At 38.4% G+C, this 26,477-nt stretch overlaps 1 protein-coding gene across 1 annotated transcript in view; it reads left to right on the forward strand.

Moving 5' to 3' along the window:
• prkn (parkin RBR E3 ubiquitin protein ligase) overlaps positions 1–26,477 on the forward strand; it is a 233,418-nt gene that overhangs the window by 100,228 nt on the left and 106,713 nt on the right. The window contains exons 3-4 of the mRNA XM_056250233.1: positions 7,597–7,813; positions 13,103–13,221. Coding sequence (XP_056106208.1) covers positions 7,597–7,813; positions 13,103–13,221 — 336 coding nt within the window. The remainder of the gene's footprint in view (positions 1–7,596; positions 7,814–13,102; positions 13,222–26,477) is intronic.

The following is a 26,477-nucleotide window of genomic DNA, read 5'->3' on the forward strand; positions in this document are numbered from 1 at the left end:
TTGTCAGTGTTTTCTGAAGATGCTTAGTCATCTCTGATTGAACTAACAGAGTGGATTTTAACTTGCTCCCTAGCGGTGCTTTAATATGGGATTTTATAAAATGGGTTTTTATTATATTAAATTATATTATATGGTATTACACTACATTTTTCATGGTCATCCAGTTTTGTCTGATATGCGAGCAAAGGCATTTGCTTGAATTGCTTAAAGTCCCCGTGAACCGAAAGTTGCAAACGACTTTTCTCCAGTGTTGTGACGTATTTCCGAGAGAAACGAAATACTAAATGAGGAAAAATAGTGGGCGTGGCTTTTTTTCCAACTAGCACCTGATTGGATCTAGAAAAGTAGGTGTTTTCATTCAGCCTGTCTACTGTCAGTTGGAGGGGCGTGGTTACGGATGTTAAAGGGTAACTAAACCCCTGGTCAGAGCCTGACTCCACCCACTGGCAATATTTGAAAAATGCTAGAAAAGTGGGCAGAGCCCAGCGGAGATAGAGGGGACGAACCGAGGGCAGGACGACGGATTGATTGACAGCTGCTATCAGACTCTAAAATGGAGTGTGACTGGAGTGACGCAAGTAGCTTTGCAACAGAGCGGTCACTTGAAGTCGAGGACCTTCACCTGAAGTGGAGGAGGGTGAATTGTCTGTGAACACAGGGCCATATCAATTCCAGGCGCTGGCTCAAACTGCGGTCTTTACTCCTGCATCGCGATCAGGAGTTTTGTCGAGTTGATGTCAATAGCGCGCGCTCTCCGTAGGCATAAACGCAAGCGCGTTTGTCGACCCCAGAGGATTCATTTTAGCCTAACCATAAATTGCGATTTAAATATACATGATCACTCACATCAAGACGCCGCTGCGGTGGTGAGGTCCATGCAGGAGGAGCAGCGTTTGGCACTGTCGCTTTTCAGCGCGAGCTGTGTGGAGAAGCCCATCTCCACCTCTATTCCGTTACCATCCTGATCGCACTGTACTAAATACAGATAAATATATGCTAACTTGAAGCTATCCTAACTGGTGCAATACTATGCTCCTATGCTTCTAACAATACTACATTATAAAAACTATGCTAATTACTTAAGCTGTACGAAATAATCTTATAAAAATAAATGCTATGATAAATATAGATGCTAAAATACTCTATCCTGATCGTTTTCTCCTCTATCCTGATCGCCAGTGGTTTGTTTTGATGAAACAAGATGTTTTTATACTGTCAAGGGCGTGGTAGCTCGTACCAAGGGCGTGGTGAGCTGGAAGCTGCCTACGTCACCATCAATCGTATACGTCACGAACAACCGCAAACATCCAATAGGAAATTCCACCGTTCAACCTGAAGAGGGCAGCACTCAGATGTTTTTGGACCATATATTGTAGAATTAAAACACTTTTTACCCAAATGTCAAAAAAGATACTCGAATTGATGACAAGTGGATAATTGTAATGTGTGATTACAACCCCTTCACACACAGGCAATAAAAAAAGGATTCATTTTAGAAGAAAAGTTACATATAGCACCTTTAACTGCTTGCATTTTCCTCACACAAATCTATGAGAAGGCTTAAAATATATGCACTACACTCTAAAAAAAAAAAAATCTTTTTGGGATGTATTGTTCCATGAAGAACCTTAAACATCCATGGAACCACCATTGCTTCAAAAGGTTCTTTACAGTGGAAAAAGGTTCTTCAGATTATTAAAAAGTGATTATTTTAAGAATCTGTTCACTGAAAGGTTCTTTGGGGAACCCAAAATGGTTCTTTAATGGCATCACTGAAAAAAAAAAATATATATATATATATATATATATATATATATATATATATACACTCACCGGCCACTTTATTAGGTACACCTGTCCAACTGCTCGTTAACACTTAATTTCTAAGCAGCCAATCACATGGCGGCAACTCAGTGCATTTAGGCATGTAGACATGGTCAAGACAATCTCCTGCAGTTCAAACCGAGCATCAGTATGGGGAAAAAAGGTGATTTGAGTGACTTTGAACGTGGCATGATTGTTGGTGCCAGAAGGGCTGGTCTGAGTATTTCAGAAACTGCTAATCTACTGGGATTTTCACGCACAACCATCTCTAGGGTTTACAGAGAATGGTCCGAAAAAGAAAAAACATCCAGTGAGCGGCAGTTCTGTGGGCGGAAATGCCTTGTTGATGCCAGAGGTCAGAGGAGAATGGCCAGACTGGTTCGAGCTGATAGAAGGGCAACAGTGACTGAAATAACCACTCGTTACAACCGAGGTATGCAGCAAAGCATTTGTGAAGCCACAACACGCACAACCTTGAGGCGGATGGGCTACAACAGCAGAAGACTCCACCGGGTACCACTCATCTCCACTACAAATAGGAAAAAGAGGCTACAATTTGCAAGAGCTCACCAAAATTGAACAGTTGAAGACTGGAAAAATGTTGCCTGGTCTGATGAGTCTCGATTTCTGTTGAGACATTCAGATGTTAGAGTCAGAATTTGGCGTAAACAGAATGAGAACATGGAACCATCATGCCTTGTTACCACTGTGCAGGCTGGTGGTGGTGGTGTAATGGTGTGGGGGATGTTTTCCTGGCACACTTTAGGCCCCTTAGTGCCAATTGGGCATCGTTTAAATGCCACGGCCTACCTGAGCATTGTTTCTGACCATGTCCATCCCTTTATGGCCACCATGTACCCATCCTCTGATGGCTACTTCCACCATGTCACAAAGCTCTAATCATTTCAAATTGGTTTCTTGAACATGACAATGAGTTCACTGTACTAAAATGGCCTCCACAGTCACCAGATCTCAACCCAATAGAGCATCTTTGGGATGTGGTGGAACGGGAGATTCGCATCATGGATGTGCAGCCGACAAATCTGCGGCAACTGTGTGATGCCATCATGTCAATATGGACCAAACTTCCTGAGGAATGCTTCCAGCACCTTGTTGAATCTATGCCACGAAGAATTGAGGCAGTTCTGAAGGCAAAAGGGGGTCCAACCCGTTACTAGCATGGGGTACCTAATAAAGTGGCCGGTGAGTGTATATATATATATATTATTTCCAAGAGTCTTGAGGTATTGACCTTTTATGTGCATTTTTTCTTTTCTTTTTTGGAACTTGAGAACCCCCTTACTATGTTTAAAGCTTTGACATTCTTTGCAAAGGACATTCATTTTGTGTTCAACGTTCTGAAAAGTAAAATATCTTTTTTGAAAGTAACATTGAAATTGTCAAAATGTCACTTCCTCAGTAGGGCCAAGTTTTGTAGAACATCCATTTTTCAACTTTTAGTTTTAATTCGAAGACAAACTATTTGCTAATCATGCACAGTTGACATTCAGCTCACAGTCTAAGCTAATCCAGTGTCCCTTTAAGATGAAATATAGATGAATATATGATGCCAGCAATGACCATAAATGACCTTGAGAAAGTGTCCAGACTCTCTGGGGCTGCTTATGATTCCGGATGAAAGATAAATTGATTGTCTCCGTGCTTTCAGCATTGAAATTCAGCCGCTGCGTATCTTTAAGAGCCAAGTCGTTGCTAATGCACAGTGTCCCGGTCTTTAAAAGACTGACTTGTTGATCAGGCTCCCCCAAGAGAATGTCTCAATTGAAGAAGGTCACATGTGCGTAAAATGAAGGCACTTTCTACTCATCAGGAATACAAGCGCCGCTCTGTCCCCAAAGTAAGTGGATTTGAAGATGTAAAAAAAAGAAAATATATATATGCATAAATAAAAGTCAGCATCGAGGCGGGCTGACAACCTCAAATGCATTTGCTGTGGAGACTTTATTCTTAGGTTACGGACGATTTTTCCGTCTCTTGGTTTTGTGCTCAATTTTCAGGCTGTGTGTGTGTTTTGTTTGGATCAATGCTTTTTCTAAATGTCACAAGTTCACGTCCTGGAAATTGCTTTTTATCTCAGAGTGCATTTGTAGTGTTATTTTTGTCCAAAGCTTTTCCCTTTACTCTGAGAACTGGAGTTATCAGGAAAACTGCTGGCTCAATTAATGTGAATTAGAGGTTATCGCGAGTTCTGTAGGCGTGCCGTTCGAATGAAAAGGATCATCTCGCTGTTATTTTGTCATGGAACACAAATGTAAAGTCAAAAATGCACTGCCGTGCGACTAAATTGATATTGACCAGCATATTTTATGTCACAGCGGCCATCATGTAACTAATGATCAATGCTAATTTCCATTCCTGCATTTCTCGATAGGGATCTGGCAATGTGTTGCTATGGCCGCTTTGTTTCCCAGCATGCGGCCCATCTTTCTTCCAGCCTGTATTAGTAGTCTCTTCTCTTACAGGAAAGTGTGATAAGGCTTTGCTGGGTGTCTGTTCACCTGGAGCGAGAGGGTCTTTCTTTAATTTATGTTATGCCATTGAACAAATCAACCCTCAGGGACTGATGGAGAAAATGGACAAGATGAGATTCACACCTTTATTTTGTCTGTCTATGTTGTTTTTTGCTAACACTAAGAAATAAACACTTGTTTGAGAACGGTTTCAGACAAAAGAACCACTTTCCCTGTCAGAGAGGTTTTCTCTTCTTGAAGGAATGTTTTTGTCTGATTTGCATCAAACATTCTGCTATTTTTTCAGGTAGAAATAATTCTCTGCTCAACAAGAGGTAAAGACAAATAGAGCATCACAGTTTAATAACTGGTGTGTGAATCGACATGATCTAAAAATTTGATGAAATTTCATGAATGAATAAGTACCGGTATTGTAAAACACACACACATATATATATATATATATATATATATATATATATATGCGAGAATATGTCTTTGGATGTTTTTTTAAGCTTGGCAAATGTGGTCACTATAAACCATTCTATTTAAAAAATGGCAAATGTATAATGACAGCATAAGGTTTTATCATTTTTGGGTGAACTATTCCTATACCCACTAAAAGATGAAAATATGTACACAGTCATGGTCAGAATGATTTGCACCCTTGGTAAATATGATCAAAGATGGCTGTGAAAATAAATCTGCATTTTTTTTATCCTTTTGATCTTTCATTAAAAAAAATATACCGTTTTCCTTTTTTTACTTCAATGAACGGTTAGATTTTTGTAAATATTTTTAATCAGAAGGATAAACAATGCAGTTTTATTTTCACAAGCTTCTTTGTTAATATTTACCAGGGGTGCCAATCTTTCTGACCATGACATATAGGTGAAACTCAAAAAAAAATTATATTGTGCAAATTTGTTATTTGTTTTATGATTATTATGGCTTACAGCTGTGAAAACCTTTTCACAATATTAATTTTGAATTTGGGGTTTTCATAAACTGTAAGCCATAATCATCAAAATTATAACAAATAAAGGCTTGAAATATCTCACTTTGCATGTAATGAGACTATATAATATATTAGTTTCACCTTTTAAGTTGAATTACTGAAATAAATGAACTTTTGCATGCTATTCTAATTTTTAGAGTTTCACCTGTATGTATATACACTCACCTAAAGGATTATTAGGAACACCTGTTCAATTTCTCATTAATGCAATTATCTAATCAACCAATCACATGGCAGTTGCTCCAATGCATTTAGGGGTGTGGTCCTGGTCAAGACAATCTCCTGAACTCCAAACTGAATGTCAGAATGGGAATGAAAGGTGATTTAAGCAATTTTGAGCGTGGCATGGTTGTTGGTGCCAGACGGGGCCGGTCTGAGTATTTCTCAATCTGCTCAGTTACTGGAATTTTCACGCACAACCATTTCTAGTGTTTACAAAGAATGGTGTGAAAAGGGAAAAACATCCAGTACGCGGCAGTCCTGTGGGCGAAAATGCCTTGTTGGTGCTAGAGGTCAGAGGAGAATGGGCCGACTGATTCAAGCTCATAGAAGAGCAACTTTGACTGAAATAACCACTCGTTACAACCGAGGTATGCAGCAAAGCATTTGTGAAGCCACAACACGCACAACCTTGAGGCGGATGGGCTACAGCAGCAGAAGACCCCACCGGGTACCACTCATCTCCACTACAAATAGGAAAAAGAGGCTACAATTTGCAAGAGCTCACCAAAATTGGACAGTTGAAGACTGGAAAAATGTTGCCTGGTCTGATGAGTCTCGATTTCTGTTGAGACATTCAGATGGTAGAGTCAGAATTTGGCGTAAACAGAATGAGAACATGGATCCATCATGCCTTGTTACCACTGTGCAGGCTGGTGGTGGTGGTGTAATGGTGTGGGGGATGTTTTCTTGGCACACTTTAGGCCCCTTAGTGCCAATTGGGCATCGTTTAAATGCCACGGCCTACCTGAGCATTGTTTCTGACCATGTCCATCCATTTATGGCCACCATGTACCCATCCTCTGATGGCTACTTCCAGCAGGATAATGTCACAAAGCTCGAATCATTTCAAATTGGTTTCTTGAACAGGACAATGAGTTCACTGTACTAAAATGGCCCCCACAGTCACCAGATCTCAACCCAATAGAGCATCTTTGGGATGTGGTGGAATGGGAGCTTCGTGCCCTGGATGTGCATCCCACAAATCTCCATCAACTGCAAGATGCTATCCTATCAATATGGGCCAACATTTCTAAAGAATGCTTTCAGCACCTTGTTGAATCAATGCCACGTAGAATTAATGCAGTTCTGAAGGCGAAAGGGGGTCAAACACAGTATTAGTATGGTGTTCCTAATAATCCTTTAGGTGAGTGTATATATATATACTATATATATATTCTTTTAAATACCCACTAAAAGATAGATATAAAGATGTGGTGAAAATGATTAAGTTCTGAACATCTTCTACAAACCACATTTCTACTCAAAGAGACCATTTTTTAGTCATATCCTGAAAGGAAATTAAGAGACTATGTTTCTACAATTAAGCGAATACTTAAGGGAATTGTACCGTATTAAAGTGCTTCTCATACTGTATGATATCTTTGTCATTTTTCTGCCTTCTCCAAACAATGCTGTTTTTACCTTCATCTTCCCTTCATTCTTTGCGAGATGCAAGGTTTTTGTCAGTGTCTTACAGTGATTGGCATGTTTATTCTCTCTACCTGTTTTCCGGCGCTACAATCCCACCGGTCTGCGGCGTATGTGCCAGCTTGATTACTCGAATTTGTGAAGGTACTTACGACGGCAAAGTTTGATCCTTTCTTTCCTCATGCTGGAGACTGAAATGAAAGACAAGAGGATGAAAAGATCCTCTCGCAGTGCGCTTTCGAGACTACGGCACCATAGAATTGCTATTCATATCACTGACACTGTGGATGGTCTCAGAAATAAAAATAAAAAAAACATTTTCTGAGCAATTTTTGATCTGACATGGGGTTACTACATTCAGTTTTTCCATTAATAATTACCATAAATTGCTTAGCAGAAGTGGACCTGTGAAAACTATTACAAAGTGGATCATCATGAAATCTAATTTACATGAAGACAGCAACCACATTAATCTCAGAACAGGACCCAAACCTGACAAAAGCATAGGTGTTTCTTTAGAGCGTAGTGGTGCATGATGGGTTACAGACCAAATCTGGTTTGAGAATCCCTGAGGTATAGTGATATTAACCATGGATGAAGCTGTAACTATCTGCTTGTCCTCTTCTGTGACAGGGCTGCGATCTCCCCGAGCAGAGCACGGTTCACGTGGTCCTGCCCCCGTCCTCGACCCGGCGCTCTGAGCTGGTCCTGCAGCGCATGCTGGGCCACGGGACCGAGAGCTTGACCCGACTCGACCTCAGTAGCTCCCGTCTGACCACCGCATCCGAAGGCCTGGCTGTCATTCTGGAGACAGATGCGTCCAGACAGGGGGACTCTGCTGGACACACAGGTATGGGGCGTAGAACTGTGTTTGTGTGTGTTGTTTTATGTGCGTATGTTTGTGTTGGTGTGGATGAAATATATTTGTAAATCCAGTGGCAGCTGGTGCTTTATAAGAGTGAAGAAGCACAAATAGTTCATGGAAGAATGTGTACTTTTTGGTGTCTCAGATTTTGCTCGAAAATACTACTAAAGGTGAAGTAGGGGAGCACGGGGCACAACGTAATGCGGGGCTAGTTGTAACACACTTGTTTTAAATACTTGAATGCCAGCATGACGAAACTTGGTGTATTTACTAGTTGCCATTTCAATATAGAGAAAAAAATGCGCCAAAATTCAGAAATCTTTGTAAGATATCACTGAACATTTATTTAACCATAGCAAAAGTACATTCCTTACTTAAGTTAATTTTTCATCTCTATTTTTTGTGTTTATTTAAAATTAGACAAATCTGATATTATTTTAATCTTCAATCTGTCGTTTAACAGTTGATATAGTTCTTTAATGCTTCGCTAACTAGCAGAAGACACTAGCAGGGTTTAAACCCCAGTTGTGCAGTTGGGGCATGTTGTAACACTGCGTTACAATGTGCCCCTATTAGAAATATGCTATTATATTCTATACTTTTATGAATTCTATTGAGAAAACATGAGAAACATGTAAATAAAGACTGAGAGTCAATGTTCAGAAATTATTAATTATTATTTTGTTTTGAACTAGCTGTGTTTTCCGGTGTGTTTGTTGTCAAACTCAAAAATTAGTTTATTTTTAATTATTAAAAAATGCCATTACTTTATTTGAAAAAGTTAATAATTGTATTTTATTAAGAAAATATTTTGGTTTGACTTGTATATTTTTTTTATTAGATCAGATAGCATTTTAAGCTGTCATATGGTGATGTTTCAATGTGCCCCTCACATGTTTACAATGTACCCCACCTATGGGGCATGTTGTCACATTTCACTTCCATTCTTTCGGGGTAAATTAAGAAAAAAGTATACACTGTATTAATAAAACAAAACCACATAATTGTACTAGACATGTGGGAAATTAATGTGAAAAAAAAAAAAAAACTCTAAACCCTAAGTAGATTTACACAAACTGAGAAAGTCAAAAAGCGTTACATTGTGCCCCGCTCTCCCCTAATCCACATTAGCTCATAGGAAAAACATGCCTCTACATTCATTTTTGTTCTCCAAAACTTACAAATAACTGCAGTTTTCAGTTGAAAAAACAAAAGCACTTATGGCAGTAAAACACCAACAACTTTTAGTCCTTGTTCTAGGTGCAGATTATCGATTTAATAAAGACAAAATTTGTTCCTTGCACAATACTGTTATGCCTTCAAAACACTTACCATAGTGCATGATTTGTAAACTAATACATTTTGACATTTGCATCACATAACCACTTCATATGTATGGCGTTTCCTCGCTCACCTGGTACAGCACTGCGCTTACGATTCGGTCACGAGTCCAAGCTCAAAGCTAAAATGGCATGGTTGCTTCTGCAAATGCATTTGTATCTCTTTACGTTTGCTTTTGTTAACACTAACGGTTGGGTTTTGTGTAGGTGGTACGTTATTTTAGCGTCTGAACCACTAACCTTTTAGCATCATTCACTGGGCATTTCATTTCCAAACTGCTGCAGTTTGTACAAAAATCAATGTAAATAAAACGTTGCCATTTTCACAAAACTGAACATGCTTTTAGAGCCACTCACTGGACATTTCACTTTGAAAGTGTTCCAAGACATGCAACGTAATGTCATTTTGGCATGCCAGAGGTACGTTTTTCCACTTAGCCTGGGTTAGAAGTAATGTGTATATGTGCTGATTTTAAAGATAAAGATTATTTGCACAATGACAAATTTGCCATTGCCATTTCTATGTACATTAATAGGACGTTGTTCTTCCTGTGCAATCTTTGCAATTGCCACTGACTCACTTCCCATATGATGCTTTCAGTCCCAAACTAGAATTCCTTTGTAAGTACTGTATATCCTTTCATTTACATTAGTTTGTGCACCGCTGAGGCTTTTGCGACCTCCGTCAGCAGTAATACGCAGCTCTCAGAGCGAGCTTTTGAATGTTTTTGTAAGCGCACCGGTTGGTGAAGTGGATGCTGTCATTTGCCACAATGGCGCCGCTTTTACAAGCTGTCCTCTTCCCGTCCTTCCCTTTTTAACCTCGCTCTGGCTAGCGGCCCACTCGGCTACTTTGTCCAATCATGCTACCTCTTTTATCCAGCCCTTCTCCCTGTAAAAGCATTAGCATAATGGAGGAATCATGCAGAAATCATAAATAATAGGGTGCCTGTCTTATAAAACCCACTCTGCTCGATTTATTGTTAGCTGTGTCAAGGTATCTTGTACCTCTTCGCTGCCCCATGCTTTTAGCTCTAATGAGAATGCTGCTCCCAGGTGTGTGTGTGTGTGTGTGTGTGCATGAGTGATTTAAACTGGGATGGGACAGACTGATAGGACATGTCCTCTCTCAACTAAATCATACGCAGAGAAGATGTCTGGATCTTCTTTTCTGGGTAATTGGATCGTGAGCTCTTTGTCCTGGGACTGTGGTGGCTTGTTGAAGCACTGCTACACCTTGTTCTTATTCTCTACTCGGTGCTCTAACCAACACTTACGTCCCACTCAAAACACTCCACAGCTGTTAACTAATAGAGGACAAGAAGCAAGGGATGCAAAATTAAAGCAAACCGAAGCTTGCTAAGATTTAGTCTGCAGTGTTGCTCAGCTCATCCCATCCGTTCTTAAATAAAAGAATGTACTTGATTTACTTGAAGTGAAAATTCGGCACCAAACAGAATAAACAAAAAATGAATTGAAAGAATGCAAACATATTGACTTATTCTCTATTGGTAGCCTACGGTCTACCATTGTTTGGTATACACACAAGTTGTCCTGCCCTGAGGGCTACAGTCTCCACTCCAGTGTTGTAGTCGAGTCACCAACTGTCGAGTCCGAGTCGAGCCTCGAGTCCCAGTGTTCGAGTCCGAGTCACCAAAGAAGAGTCCGAGTCGAGCCTCAAGTCCCAGTGTTCGAGTCCGAGTCACCAAAGAAGAGTCCGAGTCGAGCCTCGAGTCCCAGTGTTCGAGTCCGAGTCACCAAAGAAGAGTCCGAGTCGAGCCTCGAGTCCCAGTGTTCGAGTCCGAGTCACCAAAGAAGAGTCCGAGTCGAGCCTCAAGTCCCAGTGTTCGAGTCCGAGTCACCAAAGAAGAGTCCGAGTCGAGCCTCGAGTCCCAGTGTTCGAGTCCGAGTCACCAAAGAAGAGTCCGAGTCGAGCCTCAAGTCCCAGTGTTCGAGTCCGAGTCACCAAAGAAGAGTCCGAGTCGAGTCCAAGTCGAGGGGAAAAATAGATCACGGCCGGTCTTGGACCTCGAAACAGGAAAAGTGTAACATCTTATATCAAATTTTTATAATCCATTTAGTCAGAAACAACGTCATTCATTTGATGAATGCTTAAGTCCGATTTTATATATTCTCGAGTCCAAGTCCCAGTACTAGTCATCAGTCCGCGAGTCCAAGTCGAGTCACGAGTCCAGAGAATGGAGTCTCGAGTACTCCATCACTGGTCCACTCTTAAAGGTCACATAACACACACAGTTTCTGCCAATCTCATGTTAATCTTGAGTACCTATAGAGTAGTACTGCATCCTTCATTTCTCCGAAGAGTCTTTAGTTTTATCAGATTTATAAAAGACAAGTACGCTGTACCGATTCTTTCCAAAAACAGCTGAGCTCCTGGAGGCGTGCCGTGGGCGGAGCTAAAGAGTCACACGCAATACATCATCGCATTATCCCGTATGATTCACTATACGTTCGTGTTGTTTACATCATATGCACTTACATGCCGATTGCCAACAAAACAGACATTTGATGTTACTCACCGCCTGCAATTCCCAATCATGACCGGGATCTTTTATTGCTGGGACCGTTCCATCTTTCAGTTTCAAACGATCTCCAAATCCAGTGAGAAACGTTTTTAAAAATGGCGGGTGCCGGTGTTTCATATGGCATGTGTTCGGCCAATCAGCGTACACTTACGTCACTGATGCTTCATTATTGTGCCTGAAGTAGGAGCTTATTTAGTCCTTTGGAGGATGCTTTGGAGAACCGAAACATGTTCTTCCTTTTGGAACATATATTTTAAGTACTTTTTTTGCAACCAGTCTTCCAATGGTGTGTTGAGAAAATTTACAAACTATGTACTTTCTTACCATGAAACTGTGTTTTGCATCATTTATAATACAAATCTATATTTTTGTCCCTGTGCATATTTTCTTGCATATTAGTAACAAATAGTGCAGGTCATGTGTCACTCACAGCATACAGTATATGAGATGAGACTCCATCTCTCCATAAAATGCCACCTGTTACAAAATGTGAAGACACATTATGATTTTGACCCTCATATTTCCATTTCGGTTGCTTAATGTGAGGAATATTTCACATATGTGTTGGCACATACAACGGATGTAAAAGTTAGAAGATTCATGCTTTTCTTCAGTAGACCGTGTTTGAATATCTTACATCATCATGGGTAAGTGATATAACCATGTCTTATGTTACAGATCTTAATAAAGTTGCTGGCCAACTGGCAATAATATGAGTTTTTACATGCTTTAGGATGTCAACCAACAAATGGTTTAATAGTCTGAGCACTGAGATAGTAGAAACTGTAATAGGACAAAATATTTTAAAGGGGTCATGAACTAGCTTTTTAAAAAACGTTATATTGTTGTCTGAGGTCAACTTATGACGTTCGCTTGGTTTTTACATTCAAAAACATCAAAATGAATAAGTAATAGGCTATTTTCTACCCTAGTTTTGAGCCTAGCTCAAAAACGCTCGGTTTTTATGGGCGTCTCGCATTGAAGACTCGGAAGTAAACGCCCACTGCTGTAAGTGGAGAACAGTTTTGCATATTATAATGAGTTTCGTGTAATGCGCGAATCGGTGGGCGGGGCTAAACCGGCCGCGTTGAAGTAGGCGTTGATCTTCTTCTGCGGGGGTGGTGTTTTATCCTCTTTGTCGTCATAGTTCCCCACTTTGAAAAACGAGTCGTTTGCTGAGCCTGGTGTCAATTAAAACTTATATTGGACTAACAAGGATGTTTTCAGTTCTGAAACTTACAGGATATTCTTATAATATGACAACCTCTAGATATCAAAAGCTCAAGGAAAATTTGATTTCTCAGTTCATCACCCCTTTAACACTGAAAAAAACCCACACACTTCAACATTATTGCTTGTTTTTATGATGTTTTTGTTTGTTCTTACAGAAACTAAAGGCCACAGCAGTTTCTATGTGTTCTGTAAGGCGGTCTGCAAGGCCATCCAGCCTGGAAAACTACGTGTTCGGTGCAGAGACTGCAAACAAGGCACCCTTACTCTCAGCAGGGTATGTATATGAACGCATACCACTAGAATTGCTTGCCCTAACCAGGTACTTTCACTGCATCAAATTTACTACTGACATGTTTTTGTTTGTTTGGCGTTCAGAAGACATTTAGATAAGTCATCTAGTCAATATCGCTTTTTTCTTGCCTTTATTTGCACTCTTAAAAATAAAGGCTCTTTATTGAGATTGAACTTCCATGGAACCTTTTTATTGCACAAAAAGTTCTTTATTGGAAAAGTTTTTTTTTAGATTGTTAAAATGTTCTTCACAATAAAGAAAATGGTTATTTTAAAGAAATGCTCTTGTTCTGTGAGGAGGCCAAAATGGGTTTTAAACTATGAAAGCTTGTTTCCGCCATGGAATAAACAATAAAAAAGGGAATTGGTACTTTGTTCAAGCTATCATGATTAGGTTTTTTTTTTTTTTTTTGTGAGTTTATGACTTTTTTTCTCGCAATTGTCACAATTCTAAACAAAAGGGAGGTTGTGGTTTATAAAGTTGAGATTTTGAGTCAGAATAACCAGATATAAACACACAATTGTAAGAAAAATGTCAGAATTGTGAGATAAAAAGTCATTACCGGAAACAATCTTTCATTAAAAACACACAAAAAAACAACAACTTTTGGAACCTTGATTTTTAAGAGTGTACCATTACCGACACTAAGGTAATCCAACAGTTTGGTATTTTCTATTGTGGCATTTGGAATATAAAAAATATATATTAAAAAAATAAAATAAAATAATTTCATACATACAATGACTTGATTGCACCTTTTCTATGATGAGCACGTTTTTAATTTCTGAATTAAAATTCATAAAGGGGGCATAAAATCAAAGAGCTATACAGCTCTCCTGATATTGTAAACAGTTATATTTTTATTTATTATTTTATATATTTAGAAATTTTCATTACTATTAATATTATTATTGTATTTTTGGAAAATTTGAAAATGGTATATACGATTTTTAAAAACAAATGAATTCAAAGAGTATATTTTAAAGAACTTGCCATTTTTAAGAACTTTATCGGCTGCATTTTGATCAATTTAAAGCCATCGACATCAGCTGTAGCATGAAAAAGGCAGATATAACAAACCGAGTTTATTAATCAACTGCATGAATGCACATGAATTGTATAATATCTGTTGCACAACGCAACATATTTCTAATTATGCATAAAATAATAAAATACTTGAATGAAATCGGTACAAATATGGTTTGTCAGCATATATAAAGTTGATAGCAAAAATAACCTCTGAAGGTTGTCAAGTCTCATTTGTATCTTGTATTTTTTTTTAAATCTTTTGTTCCTCACTTATAATGTTGGCCTGTTGAATGTTAAATTAATCCAATCCATAATTTAATGATGCAGCAATAAACTAGCTAATATACCTTAATGCATGTTTTTTTGTGCTTTGCTTATTTAAAACATGATCAAAACAATAATCAATTTTAATAACAACAGTGCAAATAAGTATGCAAGTGACAAATATCGGTGATATTGGCCAATAGTTGTTTGTTGAAATCGATATTGTATCGTGCAAAAAACAACAACAACAACAAAAAATTCCTGTCGGACCATCCATAGTTTTAACTACATTTTTAAAAGAATTTCCTTTCCTTTATCATGGACACTCTTAAATGTCCTCATTTAAAGTCATAGATCCTCATTTTAAACCATATTTGGTGAGTTGTTCTAATGCATCCCACATCACTGAATTAAGACTGTAGGGGGAAAACCTGCTTATTATTTCTGTTCTTTAACTAAAGTCCCTACAGTCTTAATTCATAAGGGCTTTGAGAGAAAAAATGTAACCAGAAACATTTGCTCTGTTGCCCCAAGTCTCATAACTAACTAACAGTGGCACTTCCTAGCCGGCAGAATGAATGCAAAACAGCACAAGCCCACGTCTCGGCTGTCATAAGCCCCATCCCTCCGTGATTCTGCCCGTGGCCCGTTTTATCTTTCGGCCCGTATGGACTCTCTGTCCCAGCGCGTGGGCACCGTTCCCACCTCTCCACGTTCTGCCGTGTTTGGGAAAGCTGACTGACACGTCGCTAAGCTGCACCTGCCTTTTCTTTCCGCTCGCGGTGGTCTTCGGCGCTGAGAATCTGTTTGTCCGCTGTCTCAGTGCCAGTGCCGCCCCGTTCCTTTGCCAATCTTGTGTGATGCGATTGGCTCTTAACATCCTCGGGCCTGAAACGGGTTCCAGCTCTTCTCATCTAACTCTCTCCGGAGAACTTGCTGAGGAGGAGAAGACGGCAAAGTTTATGCACTCGCTGTCAGAGCTCTTCATTTGGGCCTTTGGAGATATTGGACTTAGCAACACTTTCAATCATCTACAGAAACTCCTATCTTAAACACCCTGCCTTGGCTTTGAATAGATTTACTGTATGATTAGGCCCAGATCTTCAAAACCTACATCACTGAATTGGGCCTTTAGGGGGAAAACCTGCTTATTGTTGCTGTTACAAGTTTCTTTGTGCTTTGAACATTAATAGAAAATAACCTTGGCTTGCATCTCTCCAGAACGCAATTATGAGAAATACAGTTTTGACTAGATTGCTGGCATTATAAATATCTCAATGTGCCCTAAGGCTTTAATTAGAAGTTTTAATTATAATGTTCGGGGTGTTCTCGTTGTAATAAAACCCTCGGCCCCACAGATATTACATTTCACACTTTACATTTCAGCGTTCATATTTACATGTATCAAGTCGAGCTGTTCGGTTGTTCTTAAAGGAATGGTTCAACAAAAAAAATGACAATTATTTAATCATTTACTTGCCTCATTTTGTTCGAAATTTTATCTATGGAGCACAAAATAAGACTTTTTGAAGAAAGTGGGCTGTCCTTTTTTTAATCGACTGCAGCTGTCAAGCTCCAAAAAAGACCAACAATATCATAAAAGTTGTAAAAGTGGATCATAACTTGACGGAGAAGGCTGAAATGTAACAATATACAGCATTTCGTTATCGAGTACTGCAAAAAATTACTGGATAAATTGTGTTATTTAAAGACCCCCTGTGGTGTTTATATGTCTATGTGGTGTTTTTAATATGCTTTAAGACAAACCATGTGCCAAGTCAAGAGGAATGTATTTTCTCTTTAAAAACTCAAAAACAAAAACGTGGCTTGAAACCGAACCGGTGTTTCTGAAGTCACAAAATACCTTGTAACCAATCAGGTCACGAGGGGGGCGGGCTTTAGCATATCATTAAGCAGGAGAGTCTCGGGAGATGCCACGTTATCCCGGTATGTTTTCTGTTGATATGAAAAATCGGGTAGATTTAGAAATATAGCGGGTGTATGATGTATATTACGATGTTATGATGAATTAAATGCCTTTCTGCACTGACGTTCTGAGTTGTTCAAAGTGTTTCTGATGATTGTTAGAAGGCAGACTGAGATGGCGAATGAGAACATGGTTTGTGTAACATTAGCAACACATTATTAGCGGTTTGCTAACATAGTCAAGCAAAAGGCTAATTATATCATATTAATCACCGTTATGTGTCCGACTGTAAAGAGCGACACTATTGTGCAGCGTTTACCTCAGTGAGTTGGCCGAGCGAATCTGTGAGCTGGTGCGAGTGATTGGAGGCGGGGCTAATTTGCATATTCATAGAACCGTGCATATACTAATGAAGCAAGGGGGTAGAGTTATATTCAAGCTATTTAAAGGGATACTCCACCAGTTTTTCTTATTAAACTATGTTATTCCCTTAACTAAGACGAGTTGATACATACCTCTCTCGTCTCAGTGCGTGCACTATATCGCTCTGTATTGCCGCAAAACTATGTTAGCACTTAGCTTAGCCCATGCATTAAATATGGGCCAAGCAGAGAAGCGACCAAACACTTCCACGTTTTCCCTATGTAAACACAGTTACTCGAGTAGTGTAACTTGACCTGGGCTGGTGACACAAAATAAACCGTTGCGCTTTTCTAAGCGTTTAAAATTGATGACTATATTGTATGGCGGAATACCATAACAAGTGCTTTTGAGCACTTCGACTTGGCGCAATAATATCTTCACTCGTGAAAAGTCCCGGCTCCCGCTTCCTCTCCCCCTCCCTCTGATATTTCCGTCAATACAACCAACGTGACTTTTACTACCTGTGCTGTGCTATTAGCAAACTGCAGATCATTTGCAATGGCGGACTTTGTAGATGATTATGACTTCTTTGTAGAAGACCCAGAGCCATATCTGTTTGAACCCGAGTACACGGAGGAGGAATTAGCTCTTATGGACCGTGAGAGGCAAGAAAGATATGATCCAGAACAGACCGGAGCTGGCGAAAGACCACGGGCAAACAGCAATTGGTGGTGCAAGTGTGACTGTTGCGAACAGATGCCGACCGAAATTGAGAGCCTGTGCTGTTTAGAATGCTAACTAAGCTAACTAGCTTCCAACAACCTGTTACTTCGTCAACTCCGCTCGAACTACTACTACCGGCGCATGTCACGTTGGTTGTATTGACGGAAATGTCAGAGGGAGGGGGAGAGGAAGCGGGAGCCGGGACTTTTCACGAGTGAAGATATTATTGCGCCAAGTCGAAGTGCTCAAAAGCACTTGTTATGGTATTCCGCCATACAATATAGTCATCAATTTTAAACGCTTAGAAAAGCGCAACGGTTTATTTTGTGTCACCAGCCCAGGTCAAGTTACACTACTCGAGTAACTGTGTTTACATAGGGAAAACGTGGAAGTGTTTGGTCGCTTCTCTGCTTGGCCCATATTTAATGCATGGGCTAAGCTAAGTGCTAACATAGTTTTGCGGCAATACAGAGCGATATAGTGCACGCACTGAGACGAGAGAGGTATGTATCAACTCGTCTTAGTTAATGGAATAACATAGTTTAATAAGAAAAACTGGTGGAGTATCCCTTTAAAGGTTGTGTAGGCAAGAAATTTATAAAAAAACTTTTTTCCAAATTTATTTAAACTTTCTATATATATCAATGCATAATTAAAATCTAAGTACTCTGAAAAAAAGAGTATAAAAATCAATTGACTCTAGACCGTTTAATCTGCATTAAACACAGCTCATTATTTCGAACCGGGACGAAACAACGGATTGGCCTAGGCGACTGTCACTCTCTCGCAACCATGGCAACCACCCCTTCGCCACACAGGACCTGCCCTTTTGCGCGCACTCGTTTGGTTTGTGTAATTCAAGAGCCACGGAACCTAGGATTACCAAAACAATGGCAGAGAAAGACCAATCTAAGTCCACATTTGCAGTTCACGAAGGCAACCCAGTCAAAAAAAGGAAGTCATTTACATTACAAGAAAAGGTAATGAACAAAAAGTTGTTGGATAAACAAAGAAATAAAACTCGGGTGAATATCGGCGTGGCTTTCCAGCGTTGGCGAGAACTGAGGGACCTCAAGGGGCTGAAAAGTGACGCCTTGATGGCTTCATTTCTGCTGGACAGGTAAATCTTTCTTTTTGTATTTAGATCATACAGATTTTTTTGTTTATCTTTTCAAGAAGCATGCGTCATTAGCACACGTAGCTGCCTAATATAGCTAACATAGCATTACTCAGCGAGCCGTAGTAGAGACGGTAAATAATAGACTTAGCTCAAGATGATAGCTGTAGTGTTGAATTGTGCATAATTTTGTTTAGATAACTAAATGTAGGTTTAACAGATAGCAGGTGTAACGTTACTCCGCATCCTGGTATTTTTCTTAGTATTATATTTACCCTCTGTCTAACTCTTTTAACATGTTTACCATGATTTATCATTTTTTTCATCTTTGTTTTGTTTTTATATTCTAGACCGATGTTTACTGATGTCTTTATCGTGTATCTTTGTGTGTCGTACACACTATGTTGTATGTGTGTGTTAATATTTTGTGTCTGCAATGCATTTGTGAGTTGTTATTTGAGTGTATGTTTCTCTGTTTATCTATAATCAAGACATTTTATAAATGTGATGGTTGTGTTGATTTGTATTTTTTTTCCTACAGTTATGAGAAAGACATATCAACATCCACTCCGTCCAAAAGTGGATTTACACGGCCACCACCACCTGTATCCACTATTGTCTCGGAGTCGCTTTCTGACCGGTGAGACTTGTATGTTGTGTCGTTCAGTGAACGAGTGACAGTTTTTATAACAGTCCACATTTTTAACTGTTTTTATTGTCATTTTCTTAGAGATGATGACTTCTCAGTACATGGAGTTGAAGAGTTGGATAGTAGCAGCATACAGGAGAAAAACATTCATGAATTAGATGCAAGGTATTGATTGATTTTTTAGACATTTATTTACATTATTTATTAAACTTCACTTTATAGTTGTCTCCATCATTACCTCAACCAGTGATGGTGACATAAAATCTTGTTTGTTATCTCTCTTTAGTATGTCATCACTGGATCTGGATGTCATCAGTGAAGATGAATTTAACAATATTAAAAACTCAACGTAAGTGGTTGTGTTGACTGAATAGATTTTTTACATTATGTTGTTAGATTCGATATATTTTTAATTTTTTACTACATAGTATCGATTGGGAAGATGACACCTGGTGTCCTGATATGGAGACAGAGTCTGTTTCATCATTTGAAGAAGACGAAACAAAGGAAATTGATACAGACTATGATGACAGTGATGATGAAGACTATATGCCACATATTTGTGTGCGGTAGGTTCAATAATGTATACATTTTATACTGAAGTTATTAATATGTTTGCTTCACATTTTGTTAATATTTATGTTATAACAGGACAGGCGGTGCTCTGAAGACTCCGATTTGTCTGGATTCCCTTCAAACAATTAGTATGGAGGACACTGTGCACGATGCAGAAGACAACTCCCAAGACCCTACTATTGCAGACATACATCCAATCCCAGAGACTGTTAAAATCCTGGTTGAGGATGATATAATTGGCCAGCAAGCATCTATATCATACCACAGTTGTCTGAAGCTGCTTGCCGAATATCTGGTTCTACCTGTGAACATGTGTACTGCTAAGGACACAAACACAAATGCCGAATGTGGGGCACATAAACCATTTGAGGTCAACATCCATTCCAGGGGTACAGCTGCAATTGTGGAATGGGTGAGTCTGAACTTTGTGTGTTTGTATAGATAACATGTTTTGAACAATTCAAAGTGTTTCAGATTTGTAATATACTTTAAATTTATTTTTTAATTTTTTTCCTTTTTCAGATATGTTGTAACGGGCACACTGTTTGGAAATGGTCTTCACAGCCCAATTTCAAATATGCTATGCTTGCTGGGGACTTTATGTTGGCGTGTAACATACTGCTGTCTGGCAACAACTATTCCAAGATTTCACTTCTCTTTAAATTTATGAATATGGGGATGGTGGAGAAGTCGTCTTTTTTCCGAATACAAGACTCCTACTGTGTGGACACCATAAAGGAATTTTGGAAGGAGAAGAGAACTGAAATCATTGCCCAGCTACAGTCCAAAGGGCCTATTGTGGCTTTAGGTAAATTCATATACACACTAAAAATAAACAGGATATCTATTAAAACGGAGTACTGAATATTTCACTGGACGGTCCTTGATCTACAATGCAATTACAAGAGGCAATGTGTGAATGATGGCTAAACCGTGTAGAATGAGATCCTCAGATTTGTATGTATAACCCAATTTTTACACCTTGCCTCATGTGACCCTATTGACTCAAAGGATGGCAGTGTGAGCCAATGACAATTGGCAACACTGTAAAGGTAAAAAAAAAATCCTATATTGGAAATAACTTTAACTAAACAACATTTTGCAAACTGGAAAGAGACACTTTGATGTTTTTTGTGTTGTTTTTTTCATGTTGTTTGTTTCACAAAATCTGTAGTAAATTAGTAAAAGATACATGCATTATAAAGAGCAAATCTCATCAATGGTTGCCCAGTGATTTTATGCAGTTATTTACAGTATGTATAAAATGATTATGTCATTGTTGAACAAAATAGATTGAGCTCTTTTACTTTTCCGTATAAAAGGTGATGCTCGGATGGACAGTCCTGGATTCTGTGCACAGTATTGCACATATTCTACAATGGATAATGAAACAAAACAGATCATCAGTATGGTCAACATCGACAAGAGGGAGACACAGAGGAACTCTGTTGTAATGGAGAAAGAGGGCTTTCAACAGACCTTCGAGGCACTCCGTCAAGAAATAAATCTGGCTGAAATTTGCACCGATGCTCATTCCCAAATATCAGCTCTCTTCAGTAAAATTCTTTATTATTGTCTTTATGGTTTTTGTAAATCATTAAAAATGTCTGCACTCATCGCAGACAAAATTCATCAATCTGGTAATGACATGATATTGTTTTGAGTTATTTTGAGTATGCAATTAATTCTTAGCATTTGTCCTCCAGACAAAGGGAAATACAGAGACAGCGGAGTTCACCACACTCTGGATGTCTGGCATGGGTCCAAAAACTTGTGCAAAAAAATTCATGCTGTAAGTATAATAAATCACCATCACTAATTGCATTTCATCTGATCACAATATAATCTTACACACCAACTCCCTTCTATACCTATTTATTTATTATTTAAATAATTTTATGTATTTTTAATCCTGTTGACATAATCATAGTTTACCTAACAGAAAAGAATAATTGTTTATGCATCCAGGCAGGACAGCAAAAGGGGTGTGCCATTCTCCAGATGTGGAATAAAGACATCTGCAACCACTTCTGGTACTGCTGTAAAACGGCAGATACCTATGAGGAGTTTATTGTGAGTATTTTCTTTTTTTATCTATTTTTTTACAGTTTAAATATTTAGAAACATAAGAAATTGAAAGCATATGTTTACATAAACTAAACTAACATATGTAATCACCCGTTTTGGTGTATTGTTTTGAAAAAGAAATAAATTATACTGGGTATGTATTGTACAAATATAGTGACATATTTTGGGTATTTGTTATTATTTTTTGCCTTCAATTACATATATAATGCTTTAGTTGATCACTATTAAAATATAAAAAGAAAAAAATGTTATGCTGTTTGTGTAAACTCTTGTTGTTACTTCTTTATGCAATTAGAATTTGCAATCAGGTTGTAAATGTTTTCCAACAGGACATGTGGGTGGGAATCCTGCACCATGTCACAGGAGAACACACGTGGGCTCTTGGTGAGTGTAAACATGGCCCCTTGCAGGACAGCAGAGACAAAGAATTGATTGAGAATGGTTCAGTGGCACATGACAGGCTGGCTGAAATTATTCTCGATGAACGCTGGTTGAAGGTCGTCCCCAAATTTCTGAATTTCAGGTACATAAGCTGCTTCATATAGTTCTATATTGTAAATGGTGAAATCAACTATGTGAAAGTCATTTTACTGTAATTGTCGTTGATTTTACATGAACTACATTGTTATAAAGAAAATATCTTGTATGTATGTTTGTCTACTGTGCACTCAGGTCAACTGCAGATTTGGAGTCGTTTCATAACCACATACTGATGTATGCCAGCAAGCGCTTCAGCTTTTCCCCTCCAGTTTATCATGCTCGTACCATGCTGGCTGGCCTAGACTACAACCATCATCTCCATAGACCAGCCAGGAGAAAAGCTGATGGCACAATTCAGTAAGTTTTGAATTCTTTTCAAAAATGAACATGAAATTTAAAACATTTTACTAAGCTAGTACACCTTTCTATATTGTCAGGTATGTCAAGCTGTACAACAAAAAGTCCAGGAAGTGGAGGTTGTGCTCATTAAAGGTGGATAAGGACTACAGCTACATCTCTGAACTACAGCGTGCCATCCTCCATCGACGGATATCATCTAATAAGGGGATGCCCAGAAGAAGAACCAGGAGACCTGATGATCCCCGTCAACATGGCTTACTGTCTGGTGCACCTGCTCCATCAACACAGGAGCTATTGCAAATTCAAGTCAGCAGAGGTTTAGGTGAGTTATTTAAATACTGGTACCTATATGTTATATGTATTTATTGAAACATAGATAAAATGTTAATTTAAATTACAACATTACATATAACATAATTTTAACTGTAACTTATCTAACTCAGAAAGAGTTATTAGAATATGAAATGGTTATATAAAAGTAATGCTACTATCCAAATATCACGTGGGTGACTTTTTCATCCAAGACAAATGTAGACTAAAAACGCAATCAAATAAAACTATTCTCCCCTAATATATTAGATATTTAACTTTACTAATGTGTTTGATTTTGAAATGGGGTAATCATGCCAGATCGATAATTATTATGTTCTTTGTATAGGTCAATCGCTGCCGGAAAAATGAATAATCGCCACAGGACAATAGCTGGTGTGATGCTACATCCCAAGTCTCACCCGTCTTCCAATCAAGATTCCTTCTGGAAACACTTCATTGTCTTCTTTCATTTTATATAGTTGTTTTTGATTGTGCTAATGTTTTTTATATTTGTGATATAGTTTATGCGTTTTATAATACAGAAATCAAAAAGTGACATTCTACATTTGGTTGTCGTTATTGCAGAAAGAAATACATAAATGTAGTTTTGTAATAAAACGTTTTCTATTGCAAGTGTAATTTTCAATAATAAAATTTATTTAAAAAGAAAAGAAAATAGTCAACCAAACTAAAACATAACAATATTTTTATAATATAAAACGTACAAAACAAAAACTATGTACATGTATTCGACAAAACAATAGATTGACAGTTTTCAAAAGCACTCTAGACTCTTAGACTCTACTGGGAATAAAACCTCTGTACTGTTGCAGTGGATCAGGATAACGGTCACGTATCTTCCAGACGCAGCAACTTGGTATCACGACTCTGTGACCCTGTCCCAATGCTCCATACTGCCACACTACAAATTGCCTGTATGCTGCGTGACGGAACTGTCTATTACTTTGTCCTGGTTCAGGATTATCAGTCAATGCACGAATGTCATTCCAGATACGTCTGGCAAGGCGCAGAACACCCTCTTCCAAAATGTAGGCTTCCATGTGTGGCAGTATGGAAATACAATAATCAGGATGTTGTCCACAGCACTTTTGTTCGACAAATGTGGCCATTCCTCTGCACCGCTGGCAGACACACCAAGGGGGTTGCCCTGACACAAGAGGGCCTGGTGGAGGAGCATTTTCAGACATCCTTTCCAGAACATCAAACATAAGACTTGGGTCACGCGTCAGGCAGAGCTCCAGGACTTGGTGTGCTTGTTCCAGGCTCAGTCCTCGAATTCTGGCCTGCAATGGAATATATAATCATAAAATATATATATATATAAAAAAAAAAAAAAATATTCATGAAATTACACAAAACATATGTCAACATGATTCAATTTTTGATTTTATTTATATATAGCTTTATTGTTCTCTGAGATGACTTGTGTACATTACACTCCACATCATATATAGCCTACCTGTTCACATGCCCTTGTTTGTGCTTGAAGATGCAAAACTCGACTCAGGTCCTCTTGTCCAAGAAGTGCACCTTGTCCTGCACTTCGACCAGCCCGTCCTCGGCCTCTACTTCCTCTGACCCTAGTAGCACGACCTCTTGCACGACCTCCTCTGCTTCGCCCTCGACCACGGTTCTGTCCTCGAGCTGACGATGTGGTACTTGTCTCGGGAGTGTAGTCCTCATCAGAATCAACTATGCTTTCATCAAGCAAACTCTTACATGCATAACATCATATATATGTTATAAATCTTACACGAAATTCATCTACATCACAGTGTAAATTATGGCAATGGAACAACGTGTATCACGCAACCTGTGTTTAGCTTTGCCTTATAGATAACTAGCTCGTTAGCGAATCAATAAATATATATTGTAAAGTTTACCAATATCAATATGCTACTTTGATAGTGAGTAATAAAATACAACTTATTTGTTTAACTTCATAATGATAAAGTTAGATTTTTTTATTTACATGTGTGTCTGACATGATGTCACTACATGCACTCGTTCCTCTACTCTTCGCTCGTCTCAGGTAAATAATGCGTCTTCAGCTCAGCGGTCGGAGTCGCGCGTTCATGTGTTTTGGGGGTGTGGCTTTGGAAGGAGACCAGAAGGGAGGGGGTGAAGTGAATGTAAATAATGAGCTGTCTTTAAAACAGTCGTGAGAGGTCTACAGACACTCGATTTTTATACTTTCTTTTTCAGAGTACTTAGATTTTAATTATGCATTGATATATATAGAAAGTCTAAACAAATTTGGAATTTTTTTTTTTTAAAAATTCTAACCTACACAACCTTTAAGGCATGACGATTTTTTTTTCACAGGAAAAAACATTTAAATATGTAATTTTGGTAAATAAAGTTGAAGGCATACATTTATTGACAGGGGGACAGTCAATAGTGAGTAGTGCAATAGTGAAGTTAAAGTAATATTATGTAGCCTTGATAAATCTCAGAAGACAAATACACTTTCAAAAAAAAATGTATTCCAGGATATGAAATTGCTCTGTGTCTCTCTCCAATTTTGTTTAGATTTTTGCACTGGCACAGCCCACATAATAATAGCTGATGTGAATTATCCGGTAATCATTGGCTGCGCTTCGAAAGGTCAGCTGCAAACAGGGTCAACTTTGAGCGTCGCATTACAATGCTTCACCTGCTTTCAACACAGTGTCAGGGTGATGCTGAGGCTTCATGCTTCACTCCACACACTTCAATACACTGATAAAACATGGACACAAATCACATTAAAAGCCCTCTATAGTTGGGATTAAAGACTATTTATTACTTGGATGTTAGTAATATGTTTTACTTTGAGGAGGAATGAATGTGTTCCTGGCACTTTCCACAAATAGGATGCAAAATACATCCTGAAAAAAAAAAAAATGCGATTTTTGCGACAGAGTTAACAAAGTTTGAATTGTTATATGTTATAGCAATAAACTCTAAATGAACATGAAAATTAAATTGACAAATGAATGTAAAAAATACATATGTTAATACATAAAAATAAATAAATAAAAACAGCCAGAATGCGTAACAGAGCAGGACGTAACATGGCTTCATATTTAGCTGCACTCCGGCTAGTTTATGCTCGATTATTGGGTTTGTTTAATGTACAGTGGTCAGTGAATAATTCTCAGTCATTTTTTTGATACTAAAGACAAACTTTGGTGTCAGTAAGATGTTTTAAAAAGAACGGTATTATGTTCAACAAGGCTGCATTTATTTGACCAAAAATACAGAAAAAACAGTAATATTGTGAAATAATTTTACAATTTAAAATAACTAGTTTATGTATTATTATATTTTACACTGTAATTAATTTC

Source organism: Rhinichthys klamathensis, unplaced genomic scaffold (genome assembly GCF_029890125.1).
Source record: "Rhinichthys klamathensis goyatoka isolate OS25496 unplaced genomic scaffold, OSU_Roscu_1.1 h1tg000003l_1, whole genome shotgun sequence".
Taxonomy (NCBI): Eukaryota; Metazoa; Chordata; class Actinopteri; order Cypriniformes; family Leuciscidae; genus Rhinichthys; species Rhinichthys klamathensis.